The sequence below is a fragment of the Epinephelus lanceolatus genome, chromosome 4, assembly GCF_041903045.1.
Source record: "Epinephelus lanceolatus isolate andai-2023 chromosome 4, ASM4190304v1, whole genome shotgun sequence".
In the NCBI taxonomy this organism is placed as follows: domain Eukaryota; kingdom Metazoa; phylum Chordata; class Actinopteri; order Perciformes; family Serranidae; genus Epinephelus; species Epinephelus lanceolatus.
In genome coordinates, this window is record NC_135737.1 from 1,147,267 (window position 1) to 1,174,801 (window position 27,535).

General features: G+C 43.9%; 1 protein-coding gene across 4 annotated transcripts in view; it reads right to left on the reverse strand.

Annotated features, from left to right (window-relative positions):
* The window catches only part of nlk2 (nemo-like kinase, type 2), a 205,841-nt gene that overhangs the window by 33,480 nt on the left and 144,826 nt on the right, over nt 1–27,535 (reverse strand). For 3 of the 4 annotated variants that reach the window (XM_033631279.2, XM_033631277.2, XM_078166837.1), the window contains exons 4-8: nt 21,069–21,175; nt 19,607–19,692; nt 16,299–16,508; nt 13,085–13,186; nt 9,892–9,978 (exon numbers count right to left, since the gene is read on the reverse strand). In XM_033631279.2, coding sequence (XP_033487170.1) covers nt 9,892–9,978; nt 13,085–13,186; nt 16,299–16,508; nt 19,607–19,692; nt 21,069–21,175 — 592 coding nt within the window. Of the gene's footprint in view, nt 1–8,840; nt 8,932–9,891; nt 9,979–13,084; nt 13,187–16,298; nt 16,509–19,606; nt 19,693–21,068; nt 21,176–27,535 lie in introns of all 4 variants that reach the window. The other variant, XM_033631280.2, reaches the window with a different exon arrangement.

Below are 27,535 nucleotides of genomic sequence, written 5' to 3' on the forward strand. Positions count from 1 at the left end.
GGGCCCAAGCCGGGTCGGGCTGGGAGCCCCCCTCCCTCTGACGGGCCCAGGCTGGGCCTGGTCAGATATGACGTTTTTGTTTTTTTTTAAAGCTAAGATTTGATAATGTTATAGGCTATGTATTGTAGCGACCCTGCAGTAAATGTTCTGTTATAATGTCAATGTTCTGTGAGTTAATGGCATATTTGGGATTGAATGAGGTGCGGGGTGCGAGTGTGACGGGGATGAGGAAGGCTGTGTGAGTGCGCGTGCTGGTGTGTGTATGAGCGAGCTGGAGGAGAGAGCAGGAGTGCACAGATGGAGTTACAGCTAAGTTGTTGGTTGTTTTGGCGTGGTTACGGCCAACAGTAACCTGTACTGTTCAGTAAACGGTGGTTTAATTGCCAAATAACTGCGTCATCCTTTCCACACGTCCTGGCAGACGCTACATTATTATAAAAAATAAAATTAAACCACACTTTGTATGACACATAGCCTAAAGTTACAACAAACTTAGGGCCGAATTCACAAAGAATGAACTGCGGCCGCTGATAGCACCTTGAATTGCACATCACTTGCACCCGCAGTTTGCTCCGTCTTAACGTCCTATTCACAAAGGATATTGCGCTAATGATATACCAGCGCAAACATGCCCACAAAGTTTGGCAGCTGAGTGCAGTTTGCCCCTGATTTGCCCCTGATTGCAATAAGCCACACATGGCAAAGTATAAATGCTGGCTTTGAACACCGTGGCAGAACAATGGCAGACTTTGTTTGGCAAAGTACTGAATATCGTATACCCTCATGTAGTGATGTCTGCTGGTGAGTCAGTCTAACAGTGACGGATGGGTTGAGGCTGTGGATTTGACCAAGTCTGACCACTTTATCACTATTCCCTCTCACTTGTAGCTGTTTTTTCATTATTTTTTGGAACCATTTTTGTTCATGTTTGTTTTCCCCGCTTTGTAAAATAAATTATTGAAAATTGCTTTTGAAGTGCGTGACAGAAGTGCGTTTTGAGAATGACTGCAGACTGTCACCTGTTCAACGCATCAATATCTTCGGATGCCATTAAAGTAATAATGATTATAATAATAATGTCAAAATATTATTTACAGACTGATTTAACAGACAATCACTGCTGCCACGATCACTGGAAAGTCTGGGCGAGAGGCTTCCACAGAGGAGCGCCCAGTTTGCACCAGCTTTCTAAAGACGTTATTTACTTCACTCAAACTGCGTGTGGCTATTAGCGCTGGTGTTAATGAATTAGACGTTGTTTATCAGTGAGGCTTATTTGCATAGAAAGGTAAAAGAAAGAAAGGTAATATATGCATATTACCTCATTTCAATACGTGCAAATAACACCGGAGCACCGAGACACAATCTGCTTGGCAGCGCAGGTAGTGGAGCATTTCACCCTCTGCGCATGCTTTGTGAATTAGACCGTATCTGTTTGCTCCATTTTTACCAGTTTAGCGGCCACAAAAGCCACGCAATCCTTTTGTGAATTCAGCCCTCAGTTACAATGTTGCAACATTGTGCGCGCACAGCCCTTCACCACTAAAATAAAATAAAATAAAATAAAATAAAATAAAATAAACACCTGTTTTATTACATAATCATGCTTCCGTGTTGCACCATTCATTAAGATCCTATGTTTCTGTCATTCAAATAACAAGACTTGTGGTTTAATACTCTTAATTATAACAGCCAACTTATTGAAAAATGTCAGGTTTAAATCGGGCTCGGGCCCATAATTATTGTTAATTGGACGGGCTGGGAAGGTCCCGGACATAACGTGCATGGGCTCGGGCCGGGTCAGGCTGGATTTTTTGGGCCCGGTCTAAGCTCTAGTCCAGACTAATTCCACAAATCAGATCTCCCAATGGCATCCTTACTTCTATCCCGGCTGATATTAGTAGGTCTTTTTTGGAGTTCTACACCAATCTCTACACTTCTGAATGCCCCCTGATCTTCACTATAACCCCCAACCCTCTCGACTCTTCGAGAGTTGCTAGCGAATTAGGCAGCCCCATCTCCACCCTTGAGATACAAGATGCAATTAAATCTAGGGATGGGCAACCGAAGCAAAAACACTATTCGAAAATCGTGGCAAGTATTCGACAATTTTTCAAAAATTTGTGACCCATCCCTAATTAAATCTATGCAAAATGGAAAGTCTCCTGGGCCCGATGGCTACAGTCGAATTTTATAAGACATATTCTTCTCAGTTAACCCCGATTTTAGCCAGGATGTACAATGACTCCCTCCAGGTAGGCCGATTGCTGGAAACTTTGTCCACAGTATCTATTTCTCTGTTCCTCAAGAAAGACAAAGACCCTTCTTCATGCAGCAGTTATAGACCAATCTCTCTGCTGAATGCAGACTGTAAGATACTGGCCAAAATAACTGCCCTCCGCCTCCAACATGTACTGCCAGATATAATCTTACTAGACCAAACAGGATTTACAGCAGGGAGACACTCTTTTTTTAACACAAGGAAATTACTTAATATCATTTTCTCACCCTCCTCTATCACTTCTGAAATCAAAGTTACACTTGATGCCGAGAAGACTTTCCATAGGGTGGAGTGGGGTTACCTATTTTTTATTTTAGAAAAATTCCAATTTCAATTCTCAATTTATTTCCTGGATTAAACTTCTTTATGCCTCTCCATCTGCCTCTGTACACACTAATGGCATCCGATCTCCACCTTTCTCTCTCCAACGTGGGACACACCAAGGGTGTCCTCTTTCACCGCTTGTTTGATATAGCCATCGAACCTCTCGCTATCTGGCTCAGAAGCCTTGATAAGTTTGAGGGCATTACCTGTCACGGTATGACTCACAAACTGTCTCTTCACGCTGATGACCTGCTTCTCATGATCTCCAATTCCATATCCTCCCCATACTGTCTTACTTTTGGATCAATTTGGCCGTATATCAGGCTACAAACTAAACATCCAAAAGAGCGAAGTGTTTTTTGTAAATTAACTGGCAAAGGCACTTCCCCAATCCACATTCCCCTTTAAAAGGGCCATGGAGGGGTTCAAGTACTTAGGGGTGTTTGTCACTAGCTCTTTTAAAGACCTGTTTTCTAAAAACTTTCAGCCACTATTAGACAAATGTAGAGCTGATCTGTCTAAGTGGGCCTCCCTCCCCCTGTCTCTTACAGGTCGTGTCAACCTCATTAAGATGACCATCCTACCAAAGTTTCTTTATCTTTTTCAACATATCCCAGTGTGTATTAATAAATCTTTTGAGGCTACCACATATTTAGTCAATGAAATGTAAACACAATAGTACATATTTGACCACTTATTTTTTGACATTTTAGGGGAAGCTGAGCTTCCCTTGCAGTCTTAGAGCAATCGCCACTGCAGGCTATGTACCACAGTCCTTTAAGGTAGCTGTAATTAAACCTCTTCTAAAAAAGCCCACCCCGGATCCTGATGTGTTAGCCAACTATAGACCAATATCTAATCTTCCCTTTCTTTCAAAGATCCTTGAGAAAGTAGCTGTGTGATTTTCTCCATGATAATAATGTATTTGAAGAATTTCAGTCAGGATTTAGAGCACTAGTTAAAATTACAAATGATCTTCTGATTGCTTCAGACAAAGGATTCGTCTCTGTACTTGTTTTATCAGATCTTAGTGCGGCATTTGGCACAATCGACCATCAAATTCTGCTACAGAGACTGGAACATTTAATTGGTCTAAAAGGTTCTGCACTAAGCTGGTTTAAATCTTATTTATCTGATCATTTTCAGTTCGTTCATGTTAATGATGAATCATCTCCATCTACTAAAGTTTGTTTTGGAGTTCCACAAGGTTCTGTGCTCGGACCAATCCTATTCACTCTATATATGCTTCCCTTAGGACTTTATAAATAAAATTGAAATTGATTGATTATATCACACTTGATACCGTGTAGCTTAGCTTAAAGAAGAATTTGAAAATGTAAACGGCAGTTGTCAGGGCATAAAACTTATGATCTGTTGATCTTTACAAATCATAGATAGTCATAATAGCATATCCAGCTGTGCTGAAAAAATAATGTTCAAATTGAAAGTACTATCAAATCTAGTCTAGTCTAGGGTTCGAACCAGGAACCCTCTTGCTGTGAGGCAACAGTACTAACCACTACACCACTGTGTCACTGTATTATCACATCGAGACCTTTAAATGAAAAGTCTGATCAAATCATGGATATGGAGAATGGTGACACCCCTGGTGTGAATCAAGATTACGATATTGTAACCCTGGTTCTATGAGCACAGGCAGAGCTCTCTGTTGGACTCTTTGGGTAATACTCATCTAATCATGAGTATACATTTCCACACTGAGGAAAAACATAAATGCAGCTGGCCAATCAGGGCGTGCCTACCTGAATATGTGCAGACCCCACAGTAAATGGTAAATGGATGTGCATTTGTATAGCGCTTTTCTAGTCATCCGACCACTCTAAGGGCTTTTAACACTACGAGTCACACCCATTCACACACACATTCATACACTGGTAGCCGAGAATACCATACAAGGTGCCACCTGCTACTCAGTTTTTTTAAGACACTCACACACACCGATGGGACAGCCATCAGGAGCAATTTGGGGTTCAGTATCTTGCTCAAGGATACTGCGACATGCAGACAGGAGGAACCGCTGATCTTTCAATTGGTGGACGACCCACTCTACCTCTGAGCCACAGCTGTGGCAGACATCAGACATCCTACACCCTCTTCAGCAAGCAGGGTAAGAGCAACATGGCCCCTAGGTAGAGGGCTCCACCTGTGCTAACAGAACTAGGGTTACAATATTCTAACATTTGTTCTATCTCACACAGGGTCCGCCCTCTACTTGGCTCTTTGGGTACAGCAGGTGGAGCCTGATGAATGACTGCCCTGTTGCAACATAACATGAACCCAGCCACACTGATACTGACCAGCTAAAAGTTAGTCGCCATGCCCAGCTACTTCTTAATAACCTTGGCTGCCACAGCGGAGTAGTAGGGGGCCCCAGCCAACCCAGGTGGTAAGCAACCAAACTGGGTGGAGTGTTGGCCTAACTTTGAGGGGGTCAAAAGACAAGCAATCCACAACCTGAACACCACATTTCCTGGGTCATCAAGGAGGAGAGAAACATATTGGTTTATCATGCCCAGAGGGGAATCAGGTGCACCACAGCTGTCATACACCAAACCGTTTTCACATGTCATCTAACAAAACGTCATTTGAACTCTATTTTTAGCCTCATTGTAGCCTGTATCTCTAACTGCCTCTCTGTGCACTGCGTTCACATGTGCACACTTGCACGAGACAATGAGACATGGGCACCGCGTTCATGTGTGTTCACGTGCTTTCACTGGTCTTGCGCGCACACGTGAACACGGTGCACAGAGAGGCAGTTAGAGCTGCAGGCTACAATGACGCTAAAAACAGAGTTCAAATGATGTTTTTCCAAACAACTTTTTATATCTGGGCTTCAGGACACTTGGATCACCACGGACGAGTAGTATGGAGATATTTTGTGGTTTCAATTATGTGTTTTTGGACGTTTGAATCTGGGGCGCCATAAGCCTCCATTAGGTGAAGTTGTGTTGCTACCTCCTCTCCCCTTGGATCTCCGCAAGTGTTGTGAGGATCGGCATATGGGTGAGTAGATAATGGCTGAATTTTCATTTTTGGGTGCACTATCCCTTTAAGTGTGCCTTTGGAAATTTGGAAATTTGCTTAGACATCCTCAGCTGGGATTTTCATGGTTTTGGTCAGTATAAATTAAGATTCTGGTAAAACATTTAGCATGTTCTTCTCAAAATGTGAATGTGTGTACGTGTGGATGTAAATGTTGTTGGAAAGCATTGGTCAGCTGTAGAACTTTTGATGGTTAAGTGCAGACCCTATTATCTGCGAAGGGAATTCAGCGCAATGTTTATGCTGGTTGTGTACATTCCTCCACGGGCAGATCACGCAACCACACTGGGGCTAATACTGGATGTCATCAGCAAGCAAGAGACTACACACCCAGATGCAGTGTTCATTGTAGACAGGGACTTCAACCACTGCAAACGTAGGAATGTCCTTCCCAAGTAACATCAGCACGTCAGCTTTCCAATGAGGGAGAGCAACATCCTTGACCAGGTCTACAGCAAAATGAGAAATGCCTATAAGGCTGTGCCCCGGCCACATTTTTTACAGCAGTGTTTCCGCAACATTCATCTAGCCTGCCGCTGCTGCTGCTCTTTCAAAGCATTTATTTTGCAAATGCACCACCACCGCTCTGAGACATCTGTGCACTTGCACAGCGCAGCAGCCAGTGTAGTGAGGAGAACAGCAGTGAGGGGAGGGCGGAGTGGGGGAAGGCTCCTATTTAGGGATGCACCGAATATATTTGACCGAATATTGCAAAAAACCATACATTCGGTATTCGGTGGAATAAGTGAAAAGCAAGGCCGAATAATAGCAGCGTGTTTTGATAACGCAATCAAACAGCGTGTGGTGACGGATGGAGTAAAATGTCGGCAGTGTGGCGATATTTTACTCCGTCCGTCAACGCACTCGCATTTGCGACTAAAAATAGTTTTGTGCGGGCAAAATAAATCATTCAGCATGCTGTGTGAGTACAGATTTCAACCAGCAGCAGAAACGAAATGGCAAATCCCGCCAGTTGTGGGTTGAACGGGGGTCACAGACACGGATAGGAATACGTATTCCTGTCAAATACGGCGGCGCATTATAATGGCTTACCGGCAACGGAGAAGTCCGGCTCCAGGTGAATACCTTGTTGTCATGACTGCCCAAAAGTACCTGAACAGCCAAGCCATGGCGGCACGCAGTATGTGGTGTATCAGAGGAGAAACGAGCCGTTCACATTTCTCTCTTTGTGTCCACAAACCTCACCGCACTTTAGGGACTGTTCTTTACTTATGAAGGGACTTGTGGGTGGCTGGTTGATTTTTATTTCATTTATTTATTTTATTTTGATCCCCCCAGAGATGGGGACTCGAGTCATTGTGACTTGGACTCGAGTCGACTCAAGTCGCTGTTTTGATGACGTGTGACTTGACTTGACAAAAAATAAAAGACTTGAGACTTGACTCGGACATGGAAGTTAAAGACTCCGGACTTGACTTGACTTGAGACACGATGACTTGAATGACTTAAGTGTTATTCACATCATGTTTTCGGTTAGTATATAAAATTAATAAATTAATTAAAAAAATACTGTTGATTACCCTGTAGAAGCGCAGGCTGACAATGGCATTGTCATGATTGGATCACTACCCTGTCAATCAGTCATGCCCTCTCTACATACCTTACGTGTTTATTGGAGAAACAGGCCCTCTTATATCAGATAGGCATCAACATGTCAGTGGGAGGGGTACCGAGAGTCATTGTTTTCGGCTTTCGGAATTACCATTACTACGGCAAAAGACTGGTCCCATCTCTGGATCCCCCCTAAGTTAAAGTGATAGTTCAGGTTTTTGGACATGAAGTTGTGTGAAACGCTGACCATCTGTAGCTCTGATGTGATGGTGTCACTACTCTCAACGAGCCTCGTGCTCTGAGAAATCGCCCGTAGCTTACCGGAGAAAAAGTAGTTCTGAAGATGTACGGGGGACACGTAACCAAAAGGTTTTAAGCTACAAAAAAAGTATGCATGTGTTTTGTTAGACTATTTCAATCATTTTAAAACATCCCCGCATTACGTCAGACCTTGCTATCAATTGGGACTATTTTCTGGTCAGTATCACTCCGCCGTGCAGGCCCGCAAGACAGCATGGCAACAGAAATCAATAAGACAGTTCATCACCACGCTGTGCAGGTGCGCAGGATAGCAACGGCTAACGAAAACTTCATCGGCTGTTTCCAACAGAGAACCAGTAGGCTATTATTAGTGAGGAAAAAGATGTACTAGCCCAATATATACCTACTACTACAGCGCGAACACCGGCTCAGGCTCACGACACACCCTCATCAACTGCTGTAGGTAAAAAAATCGTAGAGGAAACACTGTACAGTCAGACAACATCTCAGTGTTCCTCTATCCAGCCTACAGACAACTCCTAAACCGATGTCAGATATGACCTGTGCAGATCAATCAGGCAGGCCAACAGACAGTACAGACTGAGACCATCAACACCAACCAACAGAGAGAGATTCTGGCCCCAGGGGTCACACAGGACACACCACTCTCTGTGTCTACAGAGGAGGTGCACACAGCTCTAAGGAGAACAAATCAACAGAAGGCAGCTGGTCCAGACAGCTGCTCATCGGAGCTGTGTGTGTTCACTGAAATTTTCAATCTGTCCCTCACTCAGGCCTCTGTGCCCGCCTGCTTTAAGTCCACCACTGTTGTGCCCCTCCAAAAGAAAAATACTGTGACCTGCCTGAACGACTATCATCCTGTTGCACTCACTCCAAATGTGATAAAGTGTTTTGAAAGGATTGTCATGACTCACATCACAAAGGCCATCACAGCCAACTTGGACCCACTGCAGTCTGCATATTGTCAGAACAAGTCCACTCATGATGCAGTCAACACCAGCACCCACACTCAGAGTGCAAGGACGCATATGTGAGAATGCTATTTATTGAATACAGCAACACATTCATACCACACAGACTCTCTGAAAAGCTCCTCACCCTCGGACTGATACCCTCCCTCTGTGCCTGGGTGCTGAATTTCCTATCAGACAGACCCTAGTCAGTCAGAGTTGGAAACCGAATATCAGGCATAATAACTGTAAGCACAGGAACCCCCCAGGGCTGTGCTGAGCCCCCTGCTATACACACTCTTTACTTATGATTGTGTGGCCTCCCAGACTAATACCAGCATTATAAAATTCGCGGATGACACTACCGTCATTGGGTTGATCACTGGTGGGGTAGCGACATCATACAGAAGACAGGTGGCAGAACTGGTGGCCTGGTGTCAGGAAAATAATCTCTCCCTAAATACAGAGAAGATCAAGGAGATGATTATTGATCCTAGGAGAAGTAGAGGGGAGCATGCTATTACACATCTGTGAGACAGAGGTAGAGAGGGTGAAAACCTTTAAATTTCTTGGCACCCACATCAGCAAGGATCTCACCTGGTCACACAACACACAACAGATCATTAAGAAATCCCAGCAGCGACTGTACTTCTTAAAAAATTCTGAGTAAATGTGGCATGCAAATCAATATCCTCAGTAACTTTTACAGATTTACAGTCAAGAGTGTCACAAGCTCAATCACAGTCTGGTATGGAAACTGTACTGCTCAGGACAGGAAGGCCCTCCAGCATGTGATAAAAATGACACAACTCATTTCACAAGCAGCCTTTCCTTCCATTCAGGACAGCAGGGTCATCAGGAGGGCCCACAACATTATAAAGGACTGTACACAGCCCAACCACAGTCTTTTCACACTTTTGCCATCAGGCAGACGCTACAGAAGTGTGAAATCTAGGAAAACAAGACTGACCAACAGCTTCTACCCACAGGCCATCAGACTGCTGAATAACAGCATGAAACACAGCCCCCCTTCCCTCATCACATCACACTCACTGACTACCTGAACTTGAACTGACTTGTTGCAACATTGCATGGTGCACTTTATATTTAACATATTTTTTTTTAAACTGATTTCTTTATTTCTGCTAATTGCATTTTTTTTAATCTAACTTTAATTCTAATTTTTATTAGAATTATTATTATTGTTTGTTGTTGAATCTTTTGAACTGAAACTCTAATCTAATCTAACTTTAATTTGTTGCTTCTTTCAAACACCTTGTCATGACGGGCACACAAACTGTGTATAGTATGTTGTACAGTATATATGCATAAGACTCACTGAACAACAAAACAGACTCACTGAACAACAAAACATTAAAAAAACATTGTAAAACTAGGTATAAAACAATGACTTACCGGATCAAACACCAGCATTCTACAGAGGAGATGGACAGCTTCATGGGTTGCTTGGTTAGACAGTGTGTAAAGAACAGGAAGGGATGGCTGCAGACCAAAAAAAAAAAAATCACAAAATTAACCATCCTCCCCATTTCCCCCCATTTACTGCAGTTTTTTAAAATGAGCCATGAAACATAGCTATGTGGCAGCAGAATGTGAGGAAGAAGACTGCAATCCAATTTAAACATGGATGCATGGTTTCTAAATCTTAAATAATCAGCTTTTCAATTGTAAATGAGAAACAAAATACACTGCTAACTGTAACATATCTGTGAGTTTTGATGAGAGACATCAGTGTCCACAGCTGTTTGATGCCACCTGTGCACCAGGTACAGGTACAGGTAGACGCTGCTCTTGCTTGTGGAGGCATGGCTACTGCAGGGGGATATGACTTGATGTTGCCACAGGGGACGCTGTTGCAGGAGTCAGGGGGGCTGTTGTTATTGCAGGGGGCAGGGCCTGTACAGACACTGGGGGTGGGTTCTGATGTTGCCATGGGGGCATGGTCAAAGCAGGGAGTGGGTGTGCTGTTGCTGGAGGCGGGGCCTAATTTTGTGAAAGAAGTGTGGCTGCAGCAGGAACGTGGGCCTCAACTATCTGCTTTTGTGGTCATGGCAAAGACTGTCAGTGGAAGCAGGGCCTGCTGCCACTGCATGTGGCTGGAACTGGGGGTTGAGGCTCAAGCCACACAGGCCACTATGCAGGTGGGGGAATATTGGCAGCTTCTTAAAGAGCTTTCCCGGCAAAACTATATTTTAGAGGTTATTACAATGTGTTACTGCAAGGTGCCCCAACTTGAAAAGAAGTCAGTCTATATTGTAGCAGAGATGGGGACTCGAGTCATTGTGACTTGGACTTGAGTTGACTCGAGTCGCTGTTTTGATGACATGTGACTTGACTTGACAAAAAATAAAAGACTTGAGACTTGACTCGGACTTGGAAATTAAAGACTCCTGACTTGGCTTGACTTGAGACACGATGACTTGAATGACTTAAGTGTTATTCACATCATGTTTTTGGTTAGAATATAAAAATAATAAATTAATTAAAAAAATACTGTCGATTACCCGGTAGGAGCACAGGCTGACAATGGCGTTGTCATATTGGATCACTACCCTGTCAATCAGTCATGCCCTCTCTACATACCTTACGTGTTTATTGGAGAAACAGGCCCTCTTATATCAGATAGGCCTCAGCATGTCAGCGGGAGGGGTACTGAGAGTCATCGTCGTCGGCTTTCGGAATTACCATTATTACGGCAAAAGACGAACAGCACAGTGCAAGACATGCGGCATAAACATCTCGGACAGCCAGGCGACAACTTCAAACTTTGTTCGTCATTTGAAAAGCCATTCTGCCCAGTAAGTGCTTGTCAATTAGCTAATATTATCTGGTTAGTTGGTAGTTAGCTAACGTTAGCTTGATACGATACGGGGGTGAGGTGGGGGGGGGTGTCGGTTTGGTGGAACTTGTTTTTTAATTTATTTGCAAACATTAACCCCAGAAAACGTGAGCGAACATTCCGACCGGTTCATCACAAGACCGGCTGTACGTTTCATGAACGAGCAACACAGGGTTAAACGAGCTAAATGGGTGATTTTGGCTGCTGCCTTGGTTAGTGTGTGTGTGTGTGTGTGTGTGTGTGCGCGCACACGCATGGGGGTCGTCCCTGCAAAGTAAACATTGCAGCGATGAAGTCAATGTTTACTGACTGTTACTTATATCTTGTCTTTTCACTTTATTAAGATCAGATTCTGCAGGTAAAATTACAATAATGTGACTTGACTTGGACTTGACTTGACCTATTACAGGACTTGACTTGACTTGACTTGACTTGAATTGACATAACCTGTGACTTGACTTGACTTGACTTGACTTGCCCAAGAAAAAATGACTTGGGACTTACTTGAGACTTGAAGGTTAAGACTTGAGACTTACTTGAGACTTGCACATGTGTGACTTGGTCCCATCTCTGTATTGTAGTATCAGCAGCTGGCTGCTGTATGTCAGTGGAAATGGCAAGCAGTTCAAATGCTATTAGCAAAACAAAAACTCCAGTAACCTTTCATATTTCTGAAAAGATGAAAGGTTACTGGAGTTTTTGTTTTGCTGGAAAGACAGGTAGGGGAGCTCCACACAAAAAAGAGATTGCTTAAGCTAAGTTTACACTATGTATAAGTATGTCATGTGATGTGCAGGTAGACGAAGCAGTGGTCTGAGTAAGTTATTAGGTTAACAACTTACAGACACAGTGCATCCAAAAGTTCTCTTCCTCTTGCTCTCTCACACTCTCCCTCGTGCTCTCTCACTCTCTTGCTCTCTTGCTCTCAAACACACAAATATCTTGGAACGTGCTGCAGCGCCTCGTCTCTGTCCTTGTCTTGGGCCCTCATTGGCTGTAGCTTGCCAACAAGTCCATGACAGGTCCAGGGGTCTTATTTATAACCACTGCATATGCACAAAATGAGGCCTGAAAGAGGCATGTGCCACTTCCCACACAAAAGTTGTGATCTTTGAAAACAAACTTGTTGGAATAATATGTGCACCTGTTCTGAAACTCTTTCTGAAGCCCATTCATACAAACATTTTGGAGACAGGGGAAATTAGTGACACAGATGGTGAGATGGGGAATTGAAGCTTTACTTATGGATCCACTTTGTCATATACATTCAGTCCAACAGTGTTAAACTGTACTTGTGCGAGTGCACAGAACATAAAGCCAGCTCAGACTGAGTATGAATGTGTGAATGTATGAGGGCAGAGTATGAGGCACATCTACATTCAGACAATGCCAAGTTGATTTTGGAGGGAAACTGTACACTGGCAGCAGCAGTTTTATAAATGAGAATATTTTTTGCTGCATGCCATTTTCAGCACTTGTTCACACACTTTAGTATGGATCCTGCGCACTGTTTTATGGATGACACCCCTGGAATTTAGCATGCTAGATATATGGGAAGCATCTATAATGCATCAGTGAGCCTCTGGGCTTGCATCTTGTAACAGTTCATACATAATGCTTGAGCGCCGATTTGTGAGTGCTGAGCCAACACTGATATGCCTCTGATCTGAGGCTTTGGCTGAGAGCTCCGTAACTGGTCTGGGAGTAGAAAATCAGGGCTTAAGTTCCGTTGTGTAAACTGTGTATTACCTGTTTATGTGGTCCTCTGAGAATGTGTGCACGAGCACCTTCACATGCTGTCCTCATGGCTTCCATAGAGGGAGTCCCCAGCAGGTCAGTGATTAAATCCAGCTACAAGCAGCAAGACAGAAGACATGGGAGAGACGGAGAGCAAGGCTTGTTTCTGTATGTCAGGACACAATCTACAATATCCTCTTTAGAGCAGACGGTTCCGGAGAACTGTGTCAGCGCAGTGGAGGACAGGGGTGACCACGCAGACCGGCTCCTCCACTATCTCATGCAAAGAGACCATCAGATGGAAGAAAAGTGTGAGAACCTGGAAAATTTCATGAGAAGAAACAACCTGCATGGGTATGACATACCAGAGGGATCTGAGACAGTAGATACAGTTAAGTGGATGGAAGGCTTTCTCAAAGACATTCTGGATTTACCGCGCGTTGTTCCATTATGTCTACAGCGCGTGCACCGCTCACTGTAACAGAGACCGGAGGATCCCAACGCACCGCCAAGATTATTCGTGGGTCTCAAACTCAACTTACCTGAGGGCCGCTTGGCATCCAGTCTTGTCACAAGGGGGCCACTTCAAGTATTCCACAAAAAGTTGAAATAAAAAAAAACAAACGTTCAACTGTTCGAACAACTGTACTTCTCAACATGAACTATTTTACAGTCAATTTTGGCTTCTCTTGCCTAATGCTTGCTGCCAGACACCTGAGAGCGCTTCTTCTCAGACAGCCTGGCCACATTTGCTCTGAGGGAGGTGGCAGTTGAAACCCTCAATATGGCTTGAAGATAAGCATCACTGAGTCTGGACCTAGTCTTTGATTTTAGAAAAGTTCATGGTGGAGAATAGTTTTTCACAGAGATATGTGCTTCCAAAAAGGCACATGGTCCTCTTGAACATCCTGGAAAGCTCTGGGAAGGATGGGGGTAGTTCTCTCAGAAATTGACAGCACATCCCCATATGATGCGTTAATTTCCTCCAAAAAGGCACGGAACTGGCGGTGCTGGAAGCCCCTGGATCTGAGGAAATTGATGCATTTCACAACGTCAGACATCACGTTGTCAAACTTCAAACACCTGCTGAACAGTGCCTGCTGATGGATAATGCAGTGCAGAGCAATTGCAGAATCTGCACCTTCCTCCTCCAGTTTTTTTTGAACAAGTGCTATGAGTCTGTTTTTCCTCCCTATCATAGATGGTGCGCTGTCTGTCGTTATTCCTACCAGCGACTTCCAGGAGAGGGCAGCCTTCTCAAGTGAGTCACACAGCACCTGAAATACATCCTTAGCTGTGGTGCGGCCTTGCATCGGGGTCACACTCAGTAACTCTTCTGTTATTTGGAACTGGTCATTAATACCGCAGACATAAATGGCAAGCTGAGCCATGTCATTAATGTCTGTGCTTTCATCTAGTGTCACAGAGAATGCACGGAAACTTTTGCATTTGTCACATAACTCTTCATAAATGTCACTTGATAGCTCAGTAATGCGCTCTGCCACTGTGTTAGCTGTCAGACTGATGTTGCTGAACTGACTTGTTTTTCTTGACAGACAATATCTGCAACTTGCACCATGCAGTCTTTCAGAAACAGACCTTCAGTAAATGGCTTTCCCGATTTGGTGATCATCTCAATGACAATTTAACTTGCTTCAAGTCCTGCCTCCTTTCTTGCTCTCTGGAAGAAGTTTTGTTGCATTGACAGTCCTTTCTTTAGCTGTGCAGCTCATTGTGTCCATTGATCTCCCTGGTACTTAGCATACTGCTGTGCATGTTTAGTTGAATAATGCTGCTTTAGATTGTACTCTTTAAACACAGCAATTTTCTCATTGCAGATGAGACAGATTCCATTCCCCTTAAACTTGACGAAGAAATAATCAGTCTCCCACTTCTCCTGAAACACTCTGTGCTCAGCGTCAATCTTTCTTTTGGCCATTGTAAGCTACAATGTTTGATAGTGTTAGCAGTGTGCCAAATGTTTATTGTGTGTGGTGATGCATCAAGGGTCGGGGGATGATGCGCTGAAGAGTCAAAAACAGAACTGTTTCAATCATTTTTCCTCAGTCGCGACAAGGCTGCGTTCGGATTTCACTATAAATTGATATCAAATAGCGGGCTGTATAGTAGGGATGCACCGAAATGAAAATTTGTGGCCGAAGCCAAAGCTGAATATTATTAAACGCTTGGCCGAATACCAAGTACCGAATATCATTGTTTAGTTTTTCATTAGTTTTTGCAGATGAACCCCCTCCAGATTAGTGTTGTCACGGTACCAAAATTGGGACCCACTGTGCGATACCAATGAAAATATCATGGTTCTGAGTAGTATCACGATACCACAGCAAAAATGAGGCAGATGTGCCTTTTGTCATTTATGAAAAGATAAATCACTTTTCTATAATACATCAATGATATTTCAATGGAATAAATTACTTATTGACTTATTCATACTTCAAAAACAGCATCAATAAGTGATTAACATAGGGGGGATCAAAATAAAATAAATAAATAAAATAAAAATCAACCTGCCACCCTCCTCCCCTGACAGTCCCTTCATAAGTAATGAACAGTCCCTAAAGTGCGGTGAGGTTTGTGGGCCGTTACCTGCCACAAAGACAGAAATGTGAAAGGCTCGTTTCTCCTCTGACACATCACATACCTGTGTTCGGCTGGCACGGCTGTTCAGGTACTTCTGGGCAGTCATGACACCAAGAAGAGGATATTATTGGAGTCGACTTCTCCGTCGCTGGGTAAGCCGATGGCCGCCGTATTTGACAGGAATACATTAACGTTAGTGTCTGTGTCTGTGACCCCCGTTCAACCCACAACCAATGGGATTCGCCTTTTGTTTCTGCTGCTGGTTGAAATCTGTAGGCTGCTCGCACAGAGTGCTGAATGATTTAAGCCTACTTTGCTCGCTCAAAACTATTTTTAGTCACAAATGCAAGTGCTGTGCCGATCGCCACACTGCCGACATTTTATTCCGCCCGTCACGGCACGCCGTTTCATTGCGTTATCAAAACACGCCGCTATTATTCGGCCTTGCTTTTAACTTATTCCACCGAATACCTAATGTGTGGTTTTTTTTGCAATATTCGGCCGAATATATTCGGTTAACGAATATTCGGTGCATCCCTACTATATAGAATGGTCTGGAGGGCCATGTCTGGCCCACGGGCCGTGAGTTTGAGACCCCTGTCTTAGAGGGAGGATACTCAGTTACCTGCTGAATGGGACTTTGGGCCTGGAAGAGGATGCGTCGCCCCAGCAGCTCTGCGAAGATGCAGCCCACAGACCAGATATCAATGGAGTTGGAGTAGTGGCGGCTCCCCATGAGGATCTCAGGAGCTCGGTAGTACTGTGTCACCACTTCCTGAGTCATGTGTCGTGACTCGTCTGACTCCTCCACTCGGGCCAGACCAAAATCACAGATCTGAAAGACAGTCATTCAGCTATTACTACAACTGTTGTGGTCTTATCTTGAAAAAACAAAATCCAAGGCAACTCTTCTCTGGTGCAAAAGTTAAAAGGCATTTATTAAATGGCTAGTGTTGTGGTCTTATGTTCTCTTTTTTCCCTTGCAGCTTTATTCTGATAGCTGTGAGGTTATGCTTCATAAGCACGCTAGTCTCCCCTGCTCAAATGCAAAAAACCACTGTGTGTGTTGCTCATAGGGCACAACAAGTGTTGCATCATGTAGCACAGTTTGACTGTGTTTCCCACACAAACTATATTTGGGCTGTCCACCCATGCTTTCAAACGGCTGCCTCCATTTATTTTGTACAATTGAAAAAATAAAGGTAGTCTGACTTTATCCCCTCTGAGACTTTGCTCCAAATCCCCAGATCTGTCCTGAAGAACAGCACACATACAGTGCATATAAAAACGTCTTTCTTTGTAAAACCTTTAATGTTTAGAAGTTGTTGACACTATGTCAAGATGTATTGAAGACTCTGTGATTACAGGTGTTTTCAAAGTACAAAACCCAAAACCAGTGAAGTTGGCACGTTGTGTAAACCGTAAATAAAAACAGAATACAATGATTTGCAAATCCTTTTCAACCTATATTCAATTGAATACACTGCAAAGACAAGTTACTTAATGTTCGAACAGGTAAACTTTGTAATTTTTTGCAAATATTAGCTCATTTGGAATTTGATGCCTGCAACATGTTTCAAAAAAGCTGGCACAAGTGGCAAAAAAGACTGAGAAAGTTGAGGAATGCTCATCAAACACTTATTTGGAACATCCCACAGGTGAACGGGCTAATTGGGAACAGGTGGGTGCCATGATTGGGTATAAAAGCAGCTTCCCTGAAATGCTCAGTCATTCACAAACAAGGATGGGGCGAGGGTCACCACTTAGTGAACAAATGCGTGAGCTGATTGTCGAACAGTTTAAGAACAACATTCCTCAACGAGCTATTGCAAGAAATTTAGGGATTTCATCATCTACGGTCCGTAATATCGTCAAAAGGTTCAGAGAATCTGGAGAAATCTGGAGAGTGACAAGGCCGAAAACCAACACTGAATGCCCGTGACCTTCGATCCCTCAGGCGGTACTGCATCAAAAACCGACATCAGTGTGTAAAGGACATCACCACATGGGCTCAGGAACACTTCAGAAAACCACTGTCAGTAACTACAGTTCGTCGCTACATCTGCAAGTGCAAGTTAAAACTCTACAATGCAAAGCGAAAGCCATTCATCAACAGCACCCAGAAACGCCGCCAGCTTCGCTGGGCCCGAGCTCATCTAAGATGGACTGATGCAAAGTGGAAAAGTGTTCTGTGGTCTGACGAGTCCACATTTCAAATTGTTTTTGGAAACTGTGGACGTCGTGTCCTCCGGACCAAAGAGGAAAAGAACCATCCGGACTGTTATAGGCGCAAAGTTCAAAAGCCAGCATCTGTGATGGTATGGGGGTGTATTAGTGCCCAAGGCATGGGCAACTTACACATATGTGAAGGCACCATTAATGCTGAAAGGTACATACAGGTTTTGGAGCAACATATGTTGCCATCCAAGCAACGTCTTTTTCATGGACGCCCCTGCTTATTTCAGCAAGACAATGCCAAGCCACATTCTGCACGTGTTACAACAGCATGGCTCCATAGTAAAAGAGTGCGGGTACTAGACTGGTCTGCCTGTAGTCCAGACCTGTCTCCCATTGAAAATGTGTGGCGCATTATGAAGCGTAAAATACGACAACGGAGACCCCGGACTGTTGAACAACTTAAGCTGTACATCAAGCAAGAATGGAAAAGAGTTCCACCTGAAAAGCTTCAAAAATTGGTCTCCTCAGTTCCCAAACGTTTACTGAGTGTCGTTAAAAGGAAAGGCGATGTAACACAGTGGTAAAAAGGCCCCTGTGCCAACTTTTTTGCAATGTGTTGCTGCCTTTAAATTCTAAGTTAATGATTATTTGCAAAAAAAAAATAAAGTTTCTCAGTTTGAACATTAAACATCTTGTCTTTGCAGTGTATTCAATTGAATATAAGTTGAAAAGGATTTGCAAATCATTGTATTCTGTTTTTATCTACGATTTACATAACGTGCCAACTTCACTGGTTTTGGGTTTTGTACATCAGAAAGAAAAAGACAAAAAAAAAAAAACAAAGTGAAAAACATTAAAGATAGGTAGCGTAGTGGATAGTGCTGGCGCCCCATGTACAGAGGCATTGCCTCGCTGCAGCTGTCGCGGGTTTGAGTTCCGGCCTGCGACCCTTTGCTGCATGTCAGTCCCCACTCTCTCTCTCTCTGTGTCCCCATTTCACACACTGTCCTATCCATTAAAGGTAAAAGCCCACAAAAAAAACAAAAAACATTAAAGATAACCAACTGACAGCAATGTTACATCCACAGCCTGTGTTAATGTTACTGGCTGAAGCATAACATATATAAAATGGAAGATGCTGCTTATTAACAGTAGTGTCATGACAGGTGAAGCAGCTATATCAGCTTCGGGGGAAGAGATATTTAGGCTGCTGGAGGATGCTGTTTGACAAGTCAGGAGCTACAATGGGATTCTAGAGATACATGCAGGTCAGTCAGTACAACTGCACTGAAACTGTAATGACTTCATTTGTTGATTCATCATCATTACTTTGTTGTTCAGTGTTTGTTCACAGAAGAAAAAGGCAGATAATAATTATTTTGTGTCACTGCTTCGATTGATGAAATCAAAACTGATTGAAGTCTTTTACAAGGCAGTGGTTTTATAGTGCTGTTGCGTTGTGTCCATGGTAGTAACAGATAGTAGATAATAAGAACCTTACAATCAAATGCAAAACAGTACAAACACCATCAACTACATCTTGTAAAATGAGCTGGAGCTGAGTCCAGTTGTCTCTGAAGCATTCAGAACATCTTAAAGCTTCAGAGAAAAAAAATTCTTGCAGGATACAGATGGCAGAATTTACAGAGCTTTCTGTTAATGTGGTGTTGTTCTCAGGTTGGATGTGGACTTCGACATCCTCTCTGACGTTCAGCTGACATAAAAAAGGGTAGCGACATGGGCTGCTCCACGCACCTTGAGCACACAGTTGCTGTTGACCAGGAGGTTGCCAGGCTTGATGTCTCGGTGTAGAATGCCAGCAGAATGAAGGTATTTAAGTCCTGGTGTTGGAGATAGTGTAGGAGGAAGACACAACAGGACAGAATATTACATCATATATCTTTCTGAAACCCTAACTAATACAGTGCTTAGCAGCACTCATGCGAGTGAGTTTGCTGACAATTAACAGCACCTCCACAGGAGTTGAAGCTGGTGTCTGCACATATGTAATATATAACTGTTAATCAATGTGTATGAAACATTGTTGGTATACAAACATATCCTGTTTTCTCAAACAAATTCATCAGTGCTACAGTTGTATCATTCTGCCACAGTCTGAGCCCGACATCTATTAACACTGTCCATTGGGTTGGCTTGGACAGGATTCCCAAGGGCCACCAGGATTGCTGAATGGGAAAGATATTCAACTGTGTTGGACAGGAGTTTGTAAAAATTTATAAGTGTTATTGTACTTCTGTATGCTGAGGCCCTTTCAGCATTGCATCATGATGTATGTACAAATTTAAAAATCTGTTATTTACACCATAAATCCTAAAGTAAAGCCAGAATTCAAATAATTGCTAACTCTAATACTAATGGCCAACACAAACAAATAAAGGTCCAACACTAATGGAGGTCAAGTAGAACTTGACTACTAGCAGCAGGCCAGTTGCAGGTCCACCTGGCTTTTAAAGGGAATGAGAGATGACACGCTGATTGGGCGAATTCATGTAACACACAAAACACACCTATTATTAATAAATGAACTAAATACAACCCTTACTTTGGGCCAAGATTATGCATCATTTAACTAGCAACTAGATCATTTCAACAATGGTTTAAATTAAAGTTGTACAAGGCTTCAGAGGACCTCAGCCCTCTGAAAGCATTCAAAAAAAAAATTCATTCATTCATTCGTTTTCCATAACCGCTTATCACATTAGGGGTCGCAGGGGTGAAGCCAATCGCAGCTGATACTGGGCGAGATGAGGGGTACACCCTGGACAGGTTGCCAGACTATCGCAGGGCTGACACATAGTGACAGACAACCATTCACGCTCATATTCACACCTATGGCCAATTTAGAGTCACCAATTAACCTAACCTGCATGTCTTTGGATAGTGGAAGGAAGCTGGAGAACCCGGGAGAAAACCCATGCTGACACAGGGAGAACATGCAAACTCTGCACAGAAGGGCTTCCCCCCACCCTGGGTTCGAACCAGGAACCCTCTTGCTGTGAGGCGACAGAGCTACTACCACTGCGCTGCCATTGAAAAATACAAACACTAATCTAACTTAGCTTACACCCTTTACATCCACTAAATACATGTCTGCACATTTCATCCCCAACATCTTATGGATATCTAAAAAATTGAGCTTGAATTAATTCAACAATAGAAAGAGATTGATATGAAAAAGCAATATAAGAGAACCTACCTCGTAGAATCTGATAAAGAAAAACTTTGGCGTGGTCTGAGCTCAGAGGCTGCGGTGATACGATGATCTTATGGAGGTCACTTTGCATCAGTTCAGTCACCACATAGCTGACCAATGGGAAATGAAGGAAACAAAAATGCATCCAAGAGCACAAACAGCAAATCTTACAGAGAACCAGTGAACGACATCTATTGCACGTCTGTCCGTCCTGGAAGAGGGATCCCTCCTCAGTTGCTCTTCCTGAGGTTTCTACCGTTTTTTTCCCCCCGTTAAAGGGTTTTTTTGGGGGGAGTTTTTCCTTATCCGCTGCGAGGGTCCTAAGGACAGAGGGATGTCATATGCTGTAAAGCCCTGTGAGGCAAATTGTGATTTGTGATATTGGGCTTTATAAATAAAATTGATTGATTGATGGACTTCTCCTCTAATCATCACGCTGTAACCTGTGACAGGCTGTAATGCTACCAGAACAATTGCACAGTCACTAGGGGTGTGCCATAACATCTTGTTCATGATAATACCAGTATATTTTTTAATATCATATGAAAAATTCATATACGGGAACCCCAATAGGACAGATCTACTGGCATCGACCCATGTGAATGGAAAAACAATGACGAAGGCAAGCTGCATCTGCAGAAAAGTCTGCAAGAACCCACGCGGCCTAAAAATACACTAGGCCAGGATGAAATGCATGGAGAGGGAGGATATACTGCAGCGCACAGGATTTGATTCTGGTGAGACACAGGAGGAGTCCAACCAGGAAGCACCCCACAGAGCCCAGTCCCTCTGAGCAGTAAACCCTTCTAATCCTTGTAGAAGAGTCCCAAATATGTTGATAAAGTGGCCTTCAGCAAGCAACAAGACCCCATGGTCACAGTTTGATGCTGAGGTGAGCAAGAGCCTGGAAACCACATGCAAGGGGGAAGTGGATCGCCAGCTCGAGACCACGACAGCTATCATAGTCAGCTACGCAACCGAGAAGTTTGGGCGTGTCAAGGATGGAAATATCAAGTCCTCCTACAAGATGAACGTAGAGCCACCAAGATATACCAGCTGCGTCAAGAGCTTCAAAGCCTGAAACAACAACATATGAGGGCAAGCGAACAGAAGAAGCAACCACTCTCCGAGCTTCGAAACGTCAAGCTCATGCCCCTTTGTAGGTCAGAATGGCAAGGGAGGAGGAGAAGTAAGGAAAGAGCTAGAAAGTGCGCTACTTTCATCTCCAACCCTTTCGCCTTAACTAAGAGGCTACTAGGGGACAAGCGAAGTGGCAGCCTAGTGTATCCAACAGAGGAAGTGACCCTGAGAGAGACCAGGAACTGGAGCCTCATTCAGCCCTCATAAGTCCACAACCTCCAACAGTGGGTTTTGATATGAGGGAGCCTAGCTGGAAGGAGATCCAGAAGGTGGTGAAAGGAGCCAGGTCAGCCTCTGCCCCTGGCCCCAATGGAGTTCCATACACCGTGTACAAAAACTTTGCCAGCGCTTATAGAAAATCCTCAGGGTGATCTGAGGAAGAGAGAGGAAGAGTTGCAGATCAGTGGAGGGTTGTTGAAGGTGTATGGATCCCCATGGTAGAAAACTCTAAGAACGTCAGTCAGTTTAGAACCATCTCACTGCTGAGCGTTAAATGCAAGATATTTTTCAGTATCTTGTCACGAGGACTGAGGTAGTTTCTTCTAAAGAACAGCAATATTGACACCTCTGTTCAGAAGGCTGGAATCCTTGCCTCAGTGACTCAGTGGCGCTGGTCATGGCGACACGCAGCAGCAGTGTGTGAGATGAGCGTTGGTGTGGCTGTTTTAAGTGGCTGTATTAAATGTTCTTACTAACTTTTTTAACTAACTCTTTTTAACCACTTGTGGAGGATAATGGCAGCAAGAACTCACTCTAGTTTGGGGGGTATTCTTTTCCTTCTGACGTTTTTATGTCACATTTTACTTGGTGCTTGTGAGCATGGGAAACCTCTCCAGTACAGCCGTGACTTCTTACTTCTGCTCCGTGACTCCAGGAAGGGCATCGTGGATTCCTCGACAGCTTTACCCACGGAGATTATCCAGCTGAATCTTTCTACTGGGAACCGGAGCTGGTCATCCGGGCTGAAACGCACCAGGAAACGGGGGAGACGCGGCGGTCTGTGACAGAGGCTTAAGCGGCAGGGACACCGTCGGATACCGCTGCCCACTGTCATCCTGGCTAACGCTCAGTCGCTCCGGAACAAAGTGGAGGAGCTTCACACCTGTGTCCTGGCCCTCACGGAGACCTGGCTTAAGGAGCATGATCCATCCTCGGATCTGGAGATCGATGGATTTGGAGTTCCATACCGCCTTGACAGAGACCCCGCAGTGACCGGCAAGTCACTCGGCGGGGGTGTGTGTCTCTGTGTTAATAAAAACTGGTGTACTACGGTGGTTGTCAGGGAGACATTATGCACCAAAGACATTGTATCACTGCGACCCCATTATTTACCCAGAGAATTCCCACAGTTATTCATCACTCTTGTTTATATTCACCCAAAGGCTAACGCCGATGTAGCCACTAGGGCTATGCTAAAAACAGTGCAGCGGCTGCAGGGGATAGCACCGGATGCACCGCAGTTCATATTGGGCGATTTTAATCACTGTAAACCATCAAAGTCCTTGTGTAACTTTTACCAATATGTGACATGTCCCACTCGACATGGAAAGTGTCTGGACCTTTGTTTTGGTTCCATAAAGGGAGCGTACAAATCTTTCAGAAGAGCTCCGCTGGGTATGTCGGACCACAGTGCGGTGTACTTAGTCTTACAAATCTGTCCTGAAGAGAAACAAGCCGGAGAGACGTTTGGTTTACTGTCTCCAAGTTTGCTTTCATGATACGGACTGGGATCTGTTTATAAATGTCTGTGAGGATCTGGATGAACTCACTGATGTTGTCTCCTTATATGTTTCCTTTTGTGAGAGCTCTAATTTCCCTTATCCTAACAATAAGCCGTGGATGACAAAAGGTGTCAAAAAAATAATTAATCAGAGGAATATTTGCTTCTTGCAGGGTGACACCACACAATATAGAGAGCTTCAAAAGCAGCTCAAAAAGGAGCTCAATGTTGCCAGGCGCAAGTATAAAGACAAAGTTGAGAGCATGTTAAGTACAGGCAGCTCACGCCCTGCTTAGGAAGGCGTAAAATCTATGATGGGGATGCAACACAAGAAGTGTAACATATCCCTTATTATACAACAGTTAGTTCCGGCCCTGCAATCTGATTGGTCGAGAGACAGTAAAACCGTGATGATATTGGAGTACAACATCACGGTTATTTCACTCTGTATGTATCACTCCGCCTCACAGCTGATTGCAATCAACAATCAAATCAAAACTGACGGTTAGTGTCAGTTAGGTCAGCAGTTGGGTTGTAGGCTAATTAATTCATCCACTGTCAAACAGCCAAAAATATGGATTTATTTCCTAAAATAAGTTTTGAATTGAACTATGAATGGTCATCAGAGGAAGATGAGAGAGAGGAGAAGCTGAATCCATCTGAGCACACATCCAGGTTTGTCAGTGTTTCATCAGCGGAGCTCAATGACTTGGAGAAAAGCAACATACTGTCAGATCAGAAGGCAGAGTCGGCTGTGCCTGTGAAGCGACAGTCCACCATGCAGTCACCAGAGACTTATTTCACCGGCTGCACAATTAATGGATGCAGATAAATGTGTATAAAGAGTAAGTGCCTGGCGCATCATGTCTGCGTTACATAGCAACGGTGACAGCGGAGTCCTGAGAGAACTATTTTTGTTGGCGGAAGACAAATAAAATGCTTAAATTATCTATTTTGTCCTCATTTTTCAACATTTCTTAATCAGCCTTGCTTATTTAACTGTTGTATAAAAGCAATATCACACTCGAGCTCGTGATGTTGTACTGTGATATTGTCACGGCTGTGATTCGGTCGTAGGCACGAGGCCACAGGCCGATATCACAGTACAACATCACTCCCTCTCGTGTGATATTGCTTAAATGTCAGTTTTTAAAAACACTGTCTCCTCACAGAACAGTGTTGTTGACAGGAACATAGTTTGTAGACTTTTTCAGCGTGTCAAGGAGAGGAAAAGTCCAGGCCCGGGTGGCATTGGAGGTCGGGTCCTCAAGAACTGTGCTGTCCAGCTGGCAGATATTTTTAGTTTTATTTTTTCAGCATTCCTCCAGCTTCACAAGGTCCCTTCACTCTGGAAGAATTCTATTATAGTTCCAGTACCCAAATCTGCATCTCCAAAATCACTAAATGACTTCAGACCTGTTGCACTGACCTCCCTTGTTATGAAGTCATTTGAAAAAATTGTGAAGGAATCACTTCTGACCTGTGTCCAAAATAACTTGGACCCACTGCAGTTTGTCTACAGGTCAAGCAGAGGTGTTGAAGATGCAGTTGGCACCCTGTTGAACTTTGTTCTAACTCATCTTGAGGGAGCCAAGTCTTTCGCTCGTCTTTTATTTATTGATTTCTCGTCCGCTTTTGATTGCATTCAGCCACACATTTTAGCAGAGAGACTAAGGGACTCCCATAACATTGATCCTGGTCTTATAGCCTGGGTTATTGACTTTTTAACAGTGAGACCACAACGTGTTAGGGTTAATGGTGTTCTGTCAGACACTCTTGTCTCTTCCACTGGATCAGCAGCTAGTTGTAAAGATGGCTTGGTCTTCCTCATAGCCTGTGCAGCTCCGCTCTGTACGGCACAAGCAACACCCTGCAACTTCCAATCAGTGGCCTCACGGAAGAGTTCATGGTGTCAAGGACATATGAAGTTCTGCAGTACAGGGAATCCAGGGATCCAAAGATGGCATCAGCTGGCATCCGGGTGTGTACAGGCAGGAAGTGGAGCACAGAAAAATCTCTCGAGGTGGCAGAGTCAAGAATCCACCAGCGCAGAGGGCGCAACCAGGGTTAACAACGCTCAAGGCAAAGAACAGCAACACCTTGCTGAGGAGGAAGTTTGGGCACCCATGGGGGAAGTACGAGCCAGCAGGAATCTGGGAATGGGACATCAAGGAGCTTGGACTTAAAGGGATAGTTCAACATTTTGGCAAATTCGCCTATTGCCGTAATCCCTATAGTCATATGGGTGGGTACATTACCTTTAATTGTCAGTGCGTGCTGTTCTGAGATCGGTGGGACAGAGCTGCCCATTGAAATGGAGGTGAATGGTACAGGTCCCTCTCTCCCTCAAAACTAATCAAATACACCATCAAATGACTCCAAAACGCTCTTGTTGACAACACATGGCTTGCGCATTCCCCACGCTATGAAATAATAATGTATAATTAAGTAATATTACAACACATGAAGCAAATACTCCAAACTACTTTCTTAAGTAGCCATTTGCGGTATCGTCAGCTGGACACAGCAGAATGTTTGAGGAAAGTTTACAAGTGTTTTTTGTAAATCATGGGTTACACATGTATTGTAAAAGGTTGCAGTAACAAGCCAAAGACATGGAGCAAAGTGAAGTTTCACGTAGTTCCAACCAGTAATACGGACAGGATGAAACAATGGCTATTTGTGCTGGACATCGACCCCAACACGCCTGTGGAAATGGTCCGGAAAATGTTTGTGTGCTCCTGCCATTTTTTACCGGAGGACTACAGTGAAAGAATGGAGCGCAGAAGCTCAGGAATGGTTCAAACGCTTTTCTTGGAAGATACTGTCATACCATCTGTCAGCATCACTAAACGAGCAGACGTGGTAAGTGATCGTTGTGTATTTTGCTCACCAATCCCTCTGCTGTAACGTTACCTCCATGTTGAGTAACATTAGCCTACAAACCAAGCATGGTAAATAAGGCTGAAATGCAAATGTTGTTGTGGTTATGTTATGGATAAGTGCTTGCCCAGAGCATATAGTGAAGTGACTGGCATTACTTCTCATTGTTGGGAATAAACAGACTGTTGTTGTTCCCTCAGGAGTTGTGGTGATTTAGGAGTGTGGAGTTAGCATGTTCTCCCCGTGTTCCAGTGATTATTTTGAGGCGTACTCTATATTTATATTGCACAGGTGTACCTATTAAAGCGGCCAGTAAGCCCCACATTTACACCACCGGCTCTGGGTCTCCCCTCAGCCCCTGGTTGCTCGGCAGCCTCAACCTCTCTTCTTGCCCTCTCTTCTTCCACAACCTGTAACTCTTCCTCTGTATATTCTGGCTTCTTCTCAACAAACTTGTTGTTTTGATGACGGGAGTAACTGCACTAAACATATGCTGTTTGAAATCACTCCGCCCAGCAAGTACTGTATGTCTGGAATGTAGTTCCGGCTCTGCATTTGGCTTCAAAACAACTCTGTCTCGTATTATTACATTATTATTTCATAGCGTGGTGAATGTGTAAGCTACAAGTTGTCCACAAGAGTGTTTTGGAGTCATTTGATGGTGTATTTGATTAGTTTTGAGGGAGAGAGGGACCTGTACCGTTCACCTCTATTTCAGCAGGCAGCT